Raw genomic sequence first — 17994 nt, 5'->3', positions numbered from 1 at the left:
CTTCCCGATTCTCCCCCCGATCCCCCCGGGGGGGGGGGGGGTGAGCGAGCGGCTGCATGGGGTTTATTTGCTGGCTGGGGGTAAACCATGACATAAGCTCACAAGCTGTTCTGTTCTTTGATAGTTAGCATCGGGGAGTGCTTCTTTGCTCAAAATTGAGAAGTCTCTTAGATTCTTCCATGTGGTGCAGCTACTACATGAAGTTTCACTGGACCAAAATGCTATCCTGATGACAGTGAAAAGCAGAGATTGACCTTAATGGATAGAGAAGGGAAATGCTAACATTTGAGGCAGATATTTGGGAATTTGAGATTCCCTGGTATGGATGGGGAGGGGGAAGAAGCAACATGTAAGAGTTTCTTTTAATGTGCAACTGTCAATAATCATGAAAGCGTTGGTAAAACTAATCTTCTGAGTTATAGCATTGGTTCTGATGAATTGGTTTTGCTGAATTTGTTGTAAGGTGTCTGATACCTAACATTAGCATTATCTATGTATGTGTCTCATGGCTGTATGAACAAATGCTATGTTAAGCACATAGAGATGTGATTTAAAGGACCATTTTGCATTGCAAGTAGGTTTGGAACTTATAAGATGGCTAGTAAGGCTCAAGTCTGTCGTGATTGCTTTTTGTGGATACAAGCTTTTAGTTTTTACCTTTGAAGTGAAGCAAACCTTAGTTTTTTAATCATTCAGTCAGTCTTGAAAACTCTGGCTCTCTATCTAGAGGGGTTTCAGGTTTTAACTTGAATAAAAAATGCTGTGCTTTGAGAATGACAGGATTCTTGTTGGAATTAATGGTCCATATCTTAATTTTTGGGTTTGCTGTGAGCTGATGAGTAAGTGTTGCCTATTCTCTCAGAAGACTTCACAGTTTCACTAGGGACTGTTCATATCTCAGAAGACTTGTTCCAGTTAACATTTCAAATTTAAAAGTACTTTGCTTGCATTCTTAGAAGTTTTTTTCTTTTCTTCAATGTAATGAAAAAGATTCTAACTACTTTTTCCAGGTCACGTGGCAGAGATTTATCTTGTCCATCTTCATGCCAGCGTCTATGCTCTCTTTCATCGTCTTTATGGAATGTATCCTTGCAATTTTGTCTCCTTTCTGCGTTCTCACTACAGTATGAAGGAAAACTTGGAGACCTTTGAAGAGGTAGTCAAGGTAAAATGCTGCTCGTCTCTGTATTATCTGAGACAAGGAATTCCTAGCTGTATAAAGGCAGGTATTTGCCAATTTAATAAACTACACTGATTTAACTGAGGGCTGCTCAACAAAACAGAATAAAAACAGGCTATTGGAGGATTGAATTCTCAGTTGAGAGCAAGATCATCTTTTGAAGCTGTGATGATGTGTGTTAGCTTTATCTGTTAAATGTAACATTCTGAACTATTGGGATCAATAGGTTGCTCATCAGCTTTGTGTAGTTTAGTGCAATCAAAAGATGCTGTACTGATAATGCATACTTCTTCTTGCTCTTACTCATCCAGCCAATGATGGAACATGTGCGAATTCATCCAGAATTAGTGACTGGATCTAAGGACCATGAACTGGACCCACGAAGGTATATATGTTCACTCTGCTATTAGGAAAGGCTATAAATGAGCAGCTTTTAGCTGGGTTGTTTCAGAAGGCTTACAGGAAAATCTTTTCTGTCAGCAACAGTGTGTGCCAGTGGTGTTCTGTCACCCATATGCATAGGTACACCAGGTAAACATGAAGACTTTCTTCATCCAGGCTTACAGCTGGATGAATAAGCAAAAACTGTTGTGAAAGGCCATTAGCAACAATGTTGAGGTTCTGGATTCATTTTGTGTCTGCGATAGAATCTGTCTTCTACTTAACAGTTGACTTTGACCTAATTTTATGACTTAAAGATCAAACATCCTCATAAAGTTCTAAAATAATTTGCTTGTAATGACTAAAGAGAAACTACCACTGACCTGCTTCATTGGCTTAATGTTTGGGTCATATTTTTTTGGTTTGTTGAAGTACTTGGTGGGATTTAAGTGTTTAAAATGGCTTCAGTGTGTCTTGTTTTGGTACCTAGATATTGGTTCAGTTAACAGATCAATTCTTTTAACAGGTATGTCTTAACATTATCAGCTGTATTAGTTTTCTTTAGAAATAGGCTCATTTGCCTGCAGCAGCACCACTTGCTGCTTTTCTCTTGTCTCCACAGGCCCAGCCACTGAAGAGGAGAAATTGACTCTTGTTGCTGCACAGTAGTGCTCTTGCCCTGCTTTTCAGAGCCACTAGGAAAATACTACTAAATGGGAACCTATTGAATATCACAATGCTCAATTTTGCAGGCTTCTCCCAGACAGGGGGGAGGGTGGCACCACTAAGGAGTACAATTGGCACAAAACTACCAGTTGAAGCCTTCTGATTTGGCGTCTTGCACATAATATCTTACATTCAAAAGCAACTCAGCCTTTAATAGACGGCCTGCTGTGCTTTTTCTTCTTTACAGTGAACTTCCATCCCCTGAAATATTGGGCAGATCTAATTTGTCTGCTTAATTTAGTGAGAAAAAGTTTTCAGAATGAAGGAGGTAGTAATAATAAAAAACATTCCCAAAACTTGGGAGGAAAAACACAGACCTGAAACTGGCATTGCAGATGGTGTTTCCTTAAATAATATAAGATTCCCTCACTGCTGGCATGTCTAAATTTTGACTACCAACATCTGAGTCTAATTGAGCTGATTTCTACAGCTGCTGAAGCTCAGGATCAACCAAGTCTTCGTATGCTGTTCCTCCTTTCCAGAGTGCTCCATGGCAGACCTTTATGGATCTCTGTGTCAAAGCTGTTTGTCTCCTCTCTGAGACCCCCTCTTACAAGTCATCTGGTTGCAATTTCTGTATGGTGCCTTGTTCCAGTTTTGGCTGGGAGCATGCAAAGCTGTCTGGAACAAATGAGCCATCCTACAAGCCAATTCCTCATATCTCCAGGAACTCTTGTTTGTAACAATAATTGACTAACTTACTCTTTTGGATCCAAAAACTGTCTGCAGGTGGAAAAGACTAGAAACTCATGATGTTGTGATAGAATGTGCCAAAATCTCCCTGGACCCTGCAGAAGCCTCGTATGAAGATGGGTATTACTCTGTGTCTCGGAAACTCTGCACAAGCTTAAAACATCATCAAACTGACCCCAGTGCCAGCTATTACATTGACACACAGAGCAGCTATGGTAAGACCTGCCTGACGGCTAATGAATACCCAATTCCTGGAGGAAAACTGGCCCTATAGCAAAAAGACATCTTACTAATGTATACCACTTAAATTCTTGGGCACCAGAAAATAAACTGTCATTTAAAAAAAAAAGAAACATACAGATATACGCTCTGGTCGTAGAGAATGTTGGCAAGTTGCCTTTCCACTGCCTCTTCCTCCCCTGTCCTCCCTGCCCCAGAACAATGAACCAGCCAAAAAGAAAGCTGTAGTATGTAATATATTCAATAGATATTTTCTTGGGCTGGAAGAAAAGTCTTGTTTGCTAGCTACGACTGTGTATGTTGAATGGATTTGAAATGTTTTGGTTAAAAGCCTCTAAATACTAGCCAGAAGAATCATTGATTTGTATTTGATGTGCAGGATACTTTTAATGGGTTTTTTTTTGGTTTTTTTTTTTTAAAACTTTCAGGGACTTCTACCCCATATTCCACTCCTCGGCTAACACTATCACAAATGCCAGGGCAGCTACCTCAGATTCTGAGCCCACAGTCAATACGGCTGTCAACTGAGCCACAGCAGGTAAAGCAGAAGATAAAGCGCAGCATGCTTTTAATTCTTTGCACTTTGTTCGTAGTTTCTTGTGACAATCTAAAAAATTCATGTTTCTGAGAAGTACTGTGAATTCTTCAGAACTTAATGTTTCATATTTAATACCCATCTGATTTCCTGTGTCAGAACCTGGATACAGATGCTTCTTTTCTGAGCTTCACTGATTTGTGTTTATTGTGTATTGCTTTTACATAGGTTACCATCTGGAGTCCTTCTGCAGTATGTGGTATGACCACTCCACCAACCTCCCCTGGAATTGTCCCATCAGAGTCATCCCAGTCTGCATCACAACCTTACAGCAAAGCTTTTGGCACATCTGGTACGTGCTGCATTTTGGAATTAGGCCTTCAAGGTTTATTATAATAGAAATTCTGGCTTAAATTTTGCTGTCAGATTCTTAAATAGGAATGCCACACCCTGCCATTTGATAGGCTTAAGTCATTACTTCTGTGAACTGGGTACCTGGTCATCTAGAGCAGTACTAACACAAACACTGAGATAGGAAATAAGTTACAGTGAATTAAGTGCCGAAGTCTGAAATAGGCCTTTTGGAAACTGTGCACTTTTATCTTGGTAAATAGTTGAAGGAGATTTAAGAAGTAAATGGTTGAGATAGTGTTTAAACGTATAATTCTTCACATACAATATTCAACTGAAATGAGGAAGTGGGAGCCTTGCTGAGAAAACTTCTGCTCCTCCTTTTCAGCAGGGGGGAAGGGAACACCTTTGGGAACGCCAGCCACATCTCCTCCTCCACCCTGCACTTCAGATGATTTTGTGCATGTTTCACTCCCTTCAGCTGCTGCCACGCCTCCTAAAAAGGTATAACAAAACTCTTCTGCCAAACAAATCTGATTTTTTTTCATTGATTTGTCATACATGCAGTGACCATAACTGAGAAGGAAAATCAGAGTAACAGACTTACAAAAAAATGTTGCATTTTATTGCAAAAACTCGTTTTCTTCTAAGTTCAGACAACTATTGCCTCTTCCAGTTGCACAATTTTAAGACGTCTTATATTGGTTTGCTATTTAAGCCATCTATTTGCAGAATTTGCTTTCTATGAAACTGTCCAAGAGGTGTGCTTCCAACAGATGTCTGATGCAAAGAATCTATTTTGGTTTTTGGTTTGTTCTTTTTCAGGAGGACAAACCAGATCCTGGGAGGCCTTTACTGTACCGACAGCAAAATGTCATAAACAGCGATAAATCATTGGGTAAACTCCGTTTTCCTCTCCCCATTACAATAACCTGTTGTAAACAAATCCTGTTTTTATTGACACGTGTTCCAATTGCCAAACACTTTTCCACAGGTTTTCCTCTTTCGTTTTTTGTTGTGGTTTTTTTTTTCCCCCCGAGTTCTTCGTAGTTCCAGGATCCTGCCTTAATCTGTGAGTCAACTTAAAACCTTCTCGTGATGCTTTTGATTTCATTTTAACTATTCACCTTCAGAAATAGCTTGCAGAATTTTTTTAACTGGCCCTCGTGCGTACTTATGCATGTTGATCTACACTGAAGGCTGAAAAAGGATATTGTTTTTTAAAAGCTGATTCTTTGACGGTGAATTTTTTTATTAGAAGCAGCAAGTTGTATATGAAGTCTTATTTGAACAAGTTTTATGTCACATGTCTGGATCAAACTGTAAGGCTGCACATAAGGATAGATATGATGCTCCCTTTTAAAGGCTCTTGGAAAAACTTTGTTTTTTATCTACAATTATATTGCTGTACTTGAACCTTTTTTAAAAGTCCTGTGGAATATTGAAATCAACAGTGGATGGTTGAGGAACTCAGCTTCTAATAGGTAAATCTAGATTCCATTTTCTGTCATCTACATCTGTGACAGCTGTAGAAAGGGATTTTGGCACTGTATTTGAGACTTACATACTGTGAATCTTTACCATCCTCAAAGTGGAGATGATAGTGAAATTTAAAGCTGGTTTTCCTTGCTGAAGTTGTGGACACTGGAACTTGAACTTTCTGAATTACAAGTTAAGAACAGGCTAGGTTTTTCACTGGGTTCCTAGTCTGTGAGTGAGCTGTGAGCGTGAGCTTTCTATCCTGCATGCTTTAGTGTTATCTCCCTGGCAGCTGTCTCAGAGTTTTGATCAGTAGTCACATATTGTCAAGTTTGTATTACATCAGTGGGCTAAACTTCCTTTTTTTCAGGTAAGTACTGTGTAGCCAGATCAGAAGCTAAAGGGGAGTTTAATGCTAATGTGGAAGTATAGTAGCCACTCTACACTTAAGCCTCTCTCTTTTTTTTTTTTTTTTTTTTTTTTTTTTTTTTAATTTAATGGGTTAAATTGCAAACGGCACACCCTTATTCATAGAGGCAGTCGCCTACATTTGTTGTGCAATAGCAAATGTTAAGTTTACAAAATTACATTTCGGGATCAGGACAGACCAGTGACTGATCTCTGAACTGGTTTCTACATGGAATGGAACAGGAGTCAGATAGCTTCCTCCTTTGAGGAAGCATCTGAAGGAGGGACAAGCTTGTTCTAAGGCCCTTTCAGCAGTAGAAGACTTCTGTTTTGTGCTGTGATAAGGCTGGAGAAAACAGCATCTGTACAACTGACTTTTCTTTTTTACTTTTCTTCAGACACACCCGGTAGTAAAAGTTCAGTAACCTTAAGTGATCTTCCAGAGTTTTTATGTGGTTTGTCTTTTGAAGATAGTGCTGAAAAGGACAGAGAGGAAGGTAATTTCTGTCATCCTTACATACATCTTAGCAAAGGAAACGTTTGTAATGTTGAAACACAAGATGTGTAATTATGCTCCCCCTCTCATCCTTCTCAGATGCAATATCTAAAGAGATCTCCGAGATCACAACCGATGCTGAACACATGGTGCCTAGAGGAGGATTTGACTCTCCATTTTACCGCACAAATGAAAGTCTGTCAGGCTCTCAAAAGAAGACCCATTCAGTAGTCTTTAGCGTTCAGGGACACAGTCAGACCTCTGAGCCTTTAACATCTTCTCTGGACAAGCCTGGGCCTGAGAGTGCGCGGGAAACACCCAAACAAACGTTTACTCCCATAGACAAGCCCTGTGGAGGCTCTGGTGAAAGCACTGCTGGTAACAGGGAAGGAAGCTCTGGGGAGACGAGTATTCTCACTCCCAGTCCTTGCAAAGTACCAGCACAAAGAAGAGTGGTGTTTGGGAGTGGGCAGCCTCCCCTATATGAGCACCTTTTTGAGGTTGCATTACCAAAGACTGCCTACCTCTTTGTTGGCAAGAAAACTGAGGAGCTGCTAAAGAAAGCCAAGGGAACCCAGGATGATGACTGCATGTCCTCTACTTCCCCCGTGGAAGTACTGGACAGACTGATACAGCAAGGAGCAGATGCACACACTAAGGAGCTGAACAAGTAGGTGACTGAAGATCTTACTTTGCAAACTTCCTTGTTACTCCTTTTTGTGCTGGCTTTATTTTAATAGCTGTGCCTGAAAAGCAAGTGTGTCTGGAAATCTACAATGAAACCATGTTCTGTGAAACATTACTGTTAACTGAGCTAGGGGTTCTGGGTGGAGGATTTTTATATTTGCAGTGGTAACTAGTTTGCTTTGGTATAAAAAAAGGGGCTGTGACCGTAGGACTTACTGCCTTTACTGACAGAGCTTGGGATGAAGAAGCAGGGCTGTTTGCTATGCTGCAAGTGTGGTTTTGGTACCACTGTTAGTGAGATTTGTTTACTTTATCAGGTTTAAGTCCCTGACTAGATAGTCAAAAGCAAATGTAGAGGCCAAGAGGAGATTGACACTTTCTTCTTTCTAATATACATGAAGCTAAGAACTGGAGAACCAGATTTAAGGTTTAGGTCTATCTGCTGTATTCCTTTTTTCATCTTATTACCCTGTATTCCGCTTTGTCCTTATGCTGTTTTCTATGCTTGAGAGAATTTTTCTCTAACTTACAAGAAATTATGCCCTCCATCATCTGCCCTTGCAACCTGCTGCTTGCTCGGTTCCTGCTTATTCCCTTCATACGGACTGACCATAATTGTACTTTTATTAGGCTGTAAGCTCTTTTGAGGTGGGCATTCCATTTTAAAGTGACTTGCAGAGTGTTTGCATATTTAAACTTGCTATTTAATGCTGCATTTTCATTTTTCAGATTGTCTCTGCCAAGCAAATCTGCTGACTGGACTCACTTTGGAGGTGAGGAGTTTCTCGTGTTTTGGCAATCTGTTCTTCTGCTATTAGACTTGCTTAAACAATGACCTGCATACTTTTTCTGACGCATTAGTTTAAAAAAAAAAAAAAAAAATAGATGGTGCCCTCCATTAAGTCATGGTTTATCTGCTTAGCAGATACACAGAACACACAAATGTGTGTTCCAGTGAGATGAGCTGGTTTTTTTCATCTTTGCAAAGTAAAAATTGCCTTCCCCATAATTCTAGACATTCCTACTTTTGACATTTAAGATCTGCTGATCATCTAACAGATCTTTCCACCTTTGAAATATTACTTGAATCTAAAACTGATTGTTTTTCTTGCTGCTTTACATGTGTGTCATAGTTTTGTGCTCTTAGGCTTCTGTGGTGATGGTGAGCTTGGCTTTTTTTCTTAATAGAAGGAGCGATCCATTTGAAGCCTATACATGTTGCTCTGGGAAAAATGTTTAAAATTTTAAGTTTGTGTTGGAGATCAGATGGAACAGACAGATTTTTAAGTTGTAATTTCAAAGAAATCTGATTTGCTTATTTTAGAAAATAGTTCCTATATGTGGAGCAGGGACAGTACAGTTCAGTAACCTCTTGTGTCTTCTAACTCCAATCCAGGTTCTCCCCCTTTGGATGAGATTCACACCCTGCGTAACCAATTGCTTTTGCTGCACAACCAGTTATTGTATGAACGCTTCAAAAGACAGCAACATGCCCTTCGGAACCGTCGACTCTTGCGAAAAGTGATTAAAGCAACAGCACTGGAGGAACATAATGCTGCCATGGTGAGCAGGGATACAACTCTAGCAGTCACTTAAACAGACTGGTGCTAGAACAACTATTAATTGGTTTGGCCAGTATCTTTCAGTACCACTCAATTAAAAAAGAAGCCTTGTTTCTCACCTCATTAAAGTCAGTGTTTGTGGAATGACTTGTGGATGAGTTACGTGCACCATGATTATTAAAACCAGTAGTTTCTATTTGACTGGAGGCAACTGAATCAGTGGCTGCCTGCATGCTTGACCCCTGCCAGCACTTACCTTTGGATAATATTAAAGGCTTCACAGTTAGTGGAGTGGTTACTTAATGCCTGGCTAGACACCTTATTGCATTGTATGAAGAAGTATTGTCCTTCCACTCCTCAATTGAGGAGCAATAGTCAAAACTTTGAAAGCCCAAATGTTCCTTTCCAGAGGTATTTACTATGATAAAATTTGAAATTTTAAGTGCATTGAAGGATGTCTCATTACAGATTTAGGCACGTTTCATTCTGCACCTCCATATTATAGCTACTTCCATTTACAGTTTACCTTTTGATAATTCAGTAGAAAAGCCAAAAATAGCTTTCCAAATAGGTTTTGGAAAATGAACTGTAGCTTCAGCTGTGAAGCCCAAGTCCCTGTTGAAAGCATGAGGTGCAGTGGAAGAACCTGCTATTGCTCACTGTGCCTTTGGATGTGACTTGGAGTTTTCAGCCTGTCCACTCTAGCACCATTTAATCTCTCTTTGAGCCAAAAAAAACCCCAAAAACCTTAAGAACATGCTTTATATAAAATGTTCTGTGTATGGAAAAGTGTTATGCCTGCATGCTATTAATTGATACTAGTGCTTTACTTAGCTAGCAGCTTAGGACAGATGTTCTAACTGATAAAGCAGGTGTCTTGTCTGATGCTTCTTCATGTGGCATTCTTATCAGAAAGATCAGCTGAAACTACAGGAGAAAGAAATCCAGGCCTTGAAACTGAGTCTGCAGAAAGAACAGGCAAGGTACCACCAGTTTCAGGAGGAACATGAAAATATAGTGGCTCAGCTTCACAGCCAGATCAGACAGCTGCAACATGACCGGGAGGAATTCTACAACCAGAGCCAGGAATTGCAGGTATGAAGCATGACAGTGAACAAAATTATGTTATCTACTTACTGGTTTTAAAAATAACCTTCCTAATAACATGGCATGAAATATCTGAGAGAAAGTTACATATCTCTATTAGAGATGTTGTCCTAAGACAGTGCATAATTGGAAATGCCTAACTTAGTCATTGTCCTTTTATAGTTCTGTTTTGCCCTGTCTTCAGTTTGGAAATAGGAAAATGCAATTTCTGAGCTGGTTTTGGGACTTTCACAAGTACTCAGTATAACTTAACTTACAGTGCTGGGGGTTACGGCCCTCCAGCCATATGCCATTGCTAGTCCTTATTAAAGTTGCAGAACCCTGAGTGAGTTTTTTTTTTTGAACAGACCAAGCTGGAAGACTGCCGGAATATGATTGCAGATCTGAGGTTAGAATTAAAGAAGGCTAACAACAAGGTGTGTCACACTGAGTTGCTTCTTAGCCAAGTTTCTCAAAAGGTAAGAAAAGTCACTGTTCCCAGGGTCTCTTTGTGTCTTTCTGTTTATTTTTATCGATAATTTTTATCAGGTGCTTTTTCTTCCTTGTTCTGAAAGAAGCCTGGCTTAATTCCGTAGAATCTGATATTAATTGCACAAAAACAACAGAGAGAAATGTATTTTGGTGAAGAAGCTTTAAACTCGGTTCAAAGGCTTCTGAAACTTCTCATTTTGGCTGCTTTTTCCACAACAGAAATTTGCAGATTGAGCAACATGAACTTGTATTAAAGCTCTGTTAAATCTTGGCATCTTGGAGATCTTGTTTGTATCAGAAGTTGAACAGACTTCTTGTGTAAGTGGAAACACGGTTATGTTAAGGGAAGCGATGCCTATGTGGTGAAGTTCTGTATGGACTGTCACCAGCTTTATGCAAACTAATTTATTTAACGCTTATTATCTATGATGCATTGGATTCTTGTCTTTGTCTCCCTTCTTTATAAAAATACCCTGTGAACACATCTGCTGAACTATTCATTCCAGTGTTTGATTCTGTCCAATTTCTCTTTAAAGCTTTCCAACAGCGAATCAGTGCAACAGCAGATGGAGTTCTTGAACAGGCAACTTCTGGTTCTTGGAGAGGTGAATGAATTGTACCTGGAGCAGCTGCAGCACAAGCACACAGACACTACGAAGGTATGATTGCAGAGTTGCAGAGGAGGCCTTTTGGGGAAGACTTCATTTGAGGTCATCACCAAGCTGTTCTCAGCCTTGTGTTCCAAACAAAGGAAATGCTTCATAACTTAACAGATCCTTTGTTTTGAAATTGATTTTCAGGGATTGGATTTCATATTTAATCTTCTGGTCAGATATTTTTGTGTACGGTAGGTTTATGGTGCCCTGTGCCTGAAAGCTAAGAAGGGGATGTTAGGGTACACCTGAAGTCAGTTTTAGCCACTTGGTGTAAATTCTTAGCAATTTTTTATTGCCAAAGGCCAAGACTTTACTGTGCTCTTAATGTAACTGGCAGCGGACTATTGCTGGTAGAGTAACATTGGGCTCTTATGTTTGTGAAAGTGTATAACGTAGGGTAGTATTGCTAGAATTTGTAAAAAGATCTTGACCAGGATTTTACGGGGTTTTGTGAGGTGCTGTTTTAAAACAAGCAGTCTTATTCTTCTCACTCAGTCATTTTCCTATGAAGAGTCAGTATTAACTTTACTAAAACTTCTGTGGTTCATATGGTTTTACTTCCTGACTTCAAAGAAACCTTTTTTAATTAGAAGCAAGTAAATTACACAACAATGTAACTGTTTCTGCGTGAGAGAAAGTAATTAAAGAAGGTGAATAATAAGCCAAAAAAAAAAAGTCTTTTACTGGTGTTTAATGAAGGTCATGTTGCAAAAATGGTTTTAAAATTGACTTTGTCTGTCCTAATCTGGTGCAGACCTGGCAAGTTTGCTTTGTTGAAAAGGGCTTCTCATAAGGAACGTTAATGTGCTAATAAATTCCAGTGATGTATAGTTATTTTCACAGTAACTTAATAGTTACATCCTCAGAGTATCCAGTTTTCTATATCTGTTTTTAGAAATGCTTCTTTTATTCCATCCTGGTTAAAAATGTGCCTATTTATAGCATCAGAAACATGTCTAAATATTAATAAAAATAACACACAGATTATACGTTAACGTTGTGTTCTTTCCTTCGAGGAGGTTGAAATGTTGCACGCTGCTTTTCGGAAAGAACTGGAGAAAGCAAAATTGTGTGTTCAACAGCAAAGCCAAAGGCTTGATGCTTCCCAGAAACGGATAGCTGAACTGGAATCTCAGCTTGCTAAAAAGGACCACCTCTTCCTGGAGCAAAAGAAATACCTGGAAGATGTAAAAATCCAAGCAAGGTAGGAGCTTCCTATGTAAAATTTTAACCATGCATTGGCAGATGGACTATCATAGTTGCAGCAGAATCTGGAGACACTGAACCTGATGGTTTTTGATTTCTTTTTCTGTTCAGAGGTCAGCTGCAAGCAGTAGAAAGTAGGTACAAGGCCCAGAAAAGAATCACACAGGCATTTGAGCTGGAGATCTTGGATCTGTTTGGCCGGCTGGAGAAGAGCAGCCTACTGAAAAAACTTGAAGATGAAAAAACAGAAGCAGCTGAAGCAGCAGAAGAAAGGTAAGGGTGATGATGTAGAATATGCTGGACTCATGAGCAACTCCTTGGAAGTTGATATCCTCGTGGAATTCCTAGCACTTGGATGCATCACCTCAAAATATTTCTGTTACTCTCCCTTTTACAGACTGAATCTATTTCAGGACTCTGCACAGGTTACCGAGAGTCATTGGCAAAACTGGAAGTGCTCATGAAGTACTTCTCAGATAGCTGAACCATTACTCAAAGTTTGAGAGAAACCTCTGGTTTATCTCATAGACTGGTCTCTTTAATCTACAAATGGTTACACTGTTGTTAAATAGTTCTTTTACATATGTCTACCTAGGTAGTTCTGTACTTTCCCTCAGGTCATACCTTTTTTCTCTACACCAAATTCTGCTACAGTGTCAGGATAATTTCTTGCACTAGCAGCAAGTGGCGATCACCTGTGCTTGGGCTAGGTAAAAGAAAGACTTACAATCCAAGGAAGATGTACAGATCTCTTCCTTTACCTTAACTGATCAGGATCCAGTTCCATTCTGCTTTGGGATTATTGTCAGCTTTGGACTTAAAACACTGGATGTTGCAAAGCTGAGTGTGTGACACTTACCTTTCTGGTTACCCTCTGTCACCGCTGCTTTGCTAGAAAACGGTGAAAGGAAAACTGTTAAAGTGCATACGCCGTAGCAGAAATGGAAAGTGATCTAAGTAACCTGCCTTCCCCAGCATTTTTCCTTCCATTGTAAACAGTTGCTGCAGTTTCCTTGACACTGTATCCTCTCTCTTTCCAAAACAGGCTGGATTGTGGTAATGAAGATACTGTGGTGGGATACAGTGAAGAAACAATTGGTAGAAATGGAGAGACCAAACCTCCCAGCACTCGAGGTAGTAGTAGCAGTAAGGGTGGCAGCAGCAGTGAGCTTTCCACCCCGGAAAAAACCCAGAACCAGAGATTCAGCAGTCGCTGGGAGACATCCATGTTGCTGGAGCCCTCGACTACTGTCCCACTGACTGTAGGTTCACTCCCCAGCTCCAAGAGCTTCCTTGGAATGAAGGCACGAGAATTATTTCGCAACAAGAGTGAGAGCCAGTGTGATGAGGAGGGTGTAACCATCAACAGGCTTTCTGATGCTCTAAAGACTGAACTATGTAAAGATCCAAGCATGGAGACAAAGGCCCCTCCAAGCCCCGATAACCTTAGCCTCTCACCTAAGATCCAGGAAAGCAGTGTTGGACAGCTTCATATCATGGACTACAATGAAACTCATCATGACCACAGTTAAAAAGGAAGATAGTCAATCAGTGTTATTTTCATATTCTTGGCATAGAACAGGAGGCGTGAATGCAAGTTTAACTAAAAGCTTTTATGTTTCTTTGGTCTGAGCAGCTAGCTCATGCAGCGGAATAGGATTGATGTCCAGAAACGGAAGAAGGCTGCTGAACGAATGCAAAGTGGATTTTTGGGTCTGGAATTGAAATGCCCAGCCTAAATCTTGCTTCTTTCTCAAATTCAGTCCTTAGCAGCGTGTACTAATTTGAAGAGACAACTGTTAGCATTTGCAAGTACTTTTTCCCATTCTCCCTGTCCCCAGTGAGTGGCTGCGTTTATGAACTTGAGTGCAATACGAGGCCAAATTAACATTTGTGAGTCTACTATGAATGCTTTGTATTTCCTTGCAAGCTTCCAATTTAGAGCAATTAATTGTGCTGCCTGTCCGGGTGACTTCGGTTGCTTTCAGCCTGGAAAGAAGCAGCATTAGAATTTCTAGTGCATTCATCTAAAGGTCTCTATTTTGCCTGTCCACTGTCCCACATCCCTCAGAGCCCAGTCTTCATTAAGTTGGACTCTGAATACCTAAATGTTTAAAGAACAGTGTACCTCTGCAAAACGATTCATTCACCCTAATTCATGATCATTGTTTATATTGTCCTTAACATTTCCTGTAAAGTTACATTTGAACAGACACTTAATAAGGAACTGGAGGTTGTATGCAGAAGAGACCGTATATGCTGAAGACTTGTTAAAACACTAGCTTCTGATCTTTTTGGTATTTTAAATGTTTGCCTGACAGACTGGTACTGACCTCAGACTGGTTCATATGGGAAAGCAATTGGGGTGGGAGAAGAGGGAAAAGGAAGCTTTACTCAAGTAGGGAGAGCGTGCAGAACACGTATGTAGAATTGCAAGCTTATGAAGATTTGCAGAAGAGCATTTGTTTCTCTAATCAGGGAAGTACTTGTGCTGCCTGACCCTCCTTCATAGTTCTGGTCTTTGTTCCTGGACTGAGCAAGACCACTGTGTTTTGAGTCCAAGAAATTGGCTTCATTCTTCCCGGGAATACGTTTTCAGGCTTGACTTACAGAATATTGTTTCCTTTGAGTGCTGTTCTGCTCAGACTGCAGCACATTTTTCAGCTCAGTAATGTCAGTTTGGCTCTAGGTATCTCCTCTTCGCCCTCATCCCCGTTTCCTTAGAAGACAAGGCTGAAGAGGAAGCCTGCTCAAACTGAGAATCAGAATTCTGTCGTGAAGCCTTTCTGCGTTCATCATATTTTAAGTCAATGATGAGCCTTCTGTGAAGGAGGATTGTGGGATCAGGGCTTGTCAGTGGTCAGACTCAATCTCCTTCGTGACAGAACAGGGCCTGCTGGTAGGAAGGCAGTGTGCCTGTTTTAAATGTTAGATATGTCTGGGTCCAGGCGTACTTAGACATATCAGGCTTCACAGTTACCCTGCATCACACATGGCCTCTTAAACGTTCTGTGGGTGGCAGCTGCTATTTAAGAATTGTCTCACATATGAATCAAGTCCAAGTACACTTGCACTTGTAGTTCAAATCCCTTCTTAACCTGAATAGGAACAGGACTCTGTCGCAGCGGCTGGCAATATGCTAACTTGCACCTGACAGTACTTTTCCTCCCATTTCCGCTTCTTCCATTACACCTAGGGTCTAAATACATTTCTGCCTGTCTAAATTATTCTCAGTGTCCTTTCGGTTGGTCAGTCCTAACTCTGAAAGTAAAGGTGAACTTCAGTGGTTTTGTCAAAGCTTGAATCTGCATGGAATAGAAAATAGAGAGTTGGTTGTAAGTGACAGACTGGTTTTGTCGACATGTCTATAGGCTTTCTAAGACTTAGTGGTAGCAAACGTGGTAGCGTATGTTTCAGTAAGATTTGGAGGTTTCCTGCCCCTTGCCCCACCGGGTCCCAGCCCCAGGAGTGAACGGTTTGCACATTGCCCTTGAAGGGCTGGCTCAGCCGTTGGAGGAGTTCGTTAGCCTGTCCTTCTGCTTTGCCGAGCCCAGAAGAGTATCTTGCTTATATGATGACTTCATTTGTTCTGAGGAGAGGCGGTTTTTGTTGTCGGTTACAAAAATGCCCTGGCGGTAATGCAAGCTCATTGATAAGGTGGCTTTTTTCTTCTTTTAAAAAGGATTTTAGCACCGGGATAGTAATGGAAACCACTTTAGGTTTGTTTATGGACCACAAAGATTATGGAGGAACAAATTTTGCAATTTTTTTGTAAGTCTAAAAATCATGGATCTGCTGTATGTAGTTAACTTGCAGTTTGTTTGAAGGGGTCCCATCAGTGAAGTGGAAACAGATTTTTTTTTTTTTAACTGACTGCTTTTAGTTAAATCTAAAATTGCTGTCTTTGTCAAGTTAATCTGTTCCCTGCCTCGCTCTTTGTAAGCATGTTAAACAATCCACATTAAATGCCATAAATATGAAATACGAGGAAATGGTACAATCGTAAGCTAAAGAGAATTTAAACCAAAAGGAGGTTTTGCTGTCCTTATTAGAATGTTCTAAAATGTCAAGGCAGTTGCTTGTGTTTAACTGTGAACAAATAAAATGTATTGTTTTGCACTACTCTGTGTTAAATTCCCTGCAAGCCGACCTCTTTGGGACCGAGCTGTGCTGAGACAAAACATGCAGAAAGAAGTTCAGTATCGAAGCATCTTCCAAGGTCTGCATAGTATAGCGCGGGTAAGTGCTTCTGCCCTTTTTGCATGGGGTTTGTCGTTAGAAGTTCATTTTCCTGCATGGAGCCAAAGCCTTTTTTCTTCTGTGAAAAACAAACTCAATGACGACTTGCCGGTGTAATCCGTAACTTAACTGCAAACAGTTCATTATTGCAAATCTGCGTATTAGCTTTCTATATGGCATTGTTCACGTAGTCTAGAGACTACACAGTGATTAGACAAATTAATAGCTGAGTATGTCAAAGGCTGTTGTTTGCAGAGCTGGGGACGCTGTCAGATGCTGGCTGGCTCGCTCTGTCCTGTCTGCATGCTTTTGTCTTCTGTACCCTGCTCAAGGGTCACGGCACGCAGGAGGACGGTTTCTCAAACCGAGGGGAACTTTGGGGCCATTTTACTGTAACCTTAACCTAGTAGGTTAAGGTTGTTTTCCTCTTTCGTTTTTTCTTTTTTCCAGACTGGCACTTTCTTACTTACTGTTTGGTTTGTTGGGTTTTTTTTTTTTCCCTGAAATAAATGAATATTTGAAAGGTTGCTCAAAGCAATCATGAACCTCAGCATTCCCATTAAGGACTGAGTATAGTTCTTAAATTTGAACAACGCGTGCAAGGGGATGGCGTGAGTGATGTACAGTCTGTTTGTGAACACACTTTGGCTGAGTAACGGTGTTACAGGCAATTTTATGTAAAAGTTACCATAAACATTATCTTGGGGTTAGGTGATACAGAAAGTTGTCTTTGGGCCTTCTGCATTGGGATGAGTTCTACAGCACGGTGTAAGTGAAATGAAAACAAAGCAGAATGTGAATTTGACTTGCTCTTGCCTTATTTTAAATACATTCTGCATATCCCTTAACAAGCTTAGCATTGAAAAGCTGCACTTGCCAGTATAAAAAAAAAATTATATATATATTACCCACAGAATTACATCCACTAGGGTACAAAAAGAAAAGAATAAAGTACTTTCCTTACTCACTAATGCTAAGTAGTATGTTTAGTAACTCATAACCCAGCTGTAAGTAATAAACATGCAGTAGACATTAGGGAAGGAAATACTTTATATTCAGGAAATTAAATTATCTTTGATTGATCGTGATTTATTGGAACTACTTAGCTGTAATTTTCTGACAACTTTATTCCAAATTATTTTGACTGACGGTCTTCACGATTTCAGTGTCTGTGAGCTTGACTTAGCTAAACCTTTTTCCTCTTCAATCCACGTGCACCCTCTAGTTTTGGACCCACTTGGTGATCTTTAATGTCTGCCAAACACTACTTACGGTTCCTTCAAAGCGGCCTGTGCTCCCCGTCTCAGCGATGCAGCGCATGGTTTTCAGTTGACTGAAAGCTCAGTTTAAACTGGTGCTACACCCCCAGCAAGTGAATTCGGAACTCCCACAAAAACAGAGCTGTCCTCTTGACTGTGGTGTGTTTATGAAGCAGGAGGGAGTGGATGACCCCGCAGGGGCCCTTCGTGTCTTGGGAAAACCGCCGGGCATGCTGCGTTGCTGTAGCCCCTGGTCCTGCTGATGTGCCTCAAATGTCAAAAAGCCCCTTTAGACTCGGGACTGGGGGGACGGCAGGA

The 17994-nt window shown here is 40.4% G+C and overlaps 1 protein-coding gene across 2 annotated transcripts in view; it reads left to right on the top strand.

Moving 5' to 3' along the window:
- The window catches only part of TSC1 (tuberous sclerosis 1), an 18036-nt gene extending 4326 nt beyond the window's left edge, over window positions 1-13710 (top strand). For both annotated transcript variants that reach the window (XM_009579083.1, XM_009579082.1), the window contains 17 exons: window positions 1011-1165; window positions 1492-1565; window positions 3017-3195; window positions 3649-3758; window positions 3984-4107; window positions 4495-4610; window positions 4932-5004; window positions 6392-6490; window positions 6589-7159; window positions 7906-7949; window positions 8573-8739; window positions 9651-9833; window positions 10193-10303; window positions 10853-10975; window positions 11989-12176; window positions 12290-12451; window positions 13224-13710. In XM_009579083.1, the coding sequence (XP_009577378.1) occupies window positions 1011-1165; window positions 1492-1565; window positions 3017-3195; window positions 3649-3758; window positions 3984-4107; window positions 4495-4610; window positions 4932-5004; window positions 6392-6490; window positions 6589-7159; window positions 7906-7949; window positions 8573-8739; window positions 9651-9833; window positions 10193-10303; window positions 10853-10975; window positions 11989-12176; window positions 12290-12451; window positions 13224-13710 (2966 nt within the window). The remainder of the gene's footprint in view (window positions 1-1010; window positions 1166-1491; window positions 1566-3016; window positions 3196-3648; window positions 3759-3983; window positions 4108-4494; window positions 4611-4931; window positions 5005-6391; window positions 6491-6588; window positions 7160-7905; window positions 7950-8572; window positions 8740-9650; window positions 9834-10192; window positions 10304-10852; window positions 10976-11988; window positions 12177-12289; window positions 12452-13223) is intronic.
- Window positions 13711-17994: the final 4284 nt, after the last annotated feature.

Source organism: Fulmarus glacialis, unplaced genomic scaffold (assembly GCF_000690835.1).
Source record: "Fulmarus glacialis isolate BGI_N327 unplaced genomic scaffold, ASM69083v1 scaffold48365, whole genome shotgun sequence".
Lineage (NCBI taxonomy): Eukaryota > Metazoa > Chordata > Aves > Procellariiformes > Procellariidae > Fulmarus > Fulmarus glacialis.
Note: the sequence above shows the minus strand (reverse complement) of the source record. Positions and strands in the feature narration are given on the sequence as shown.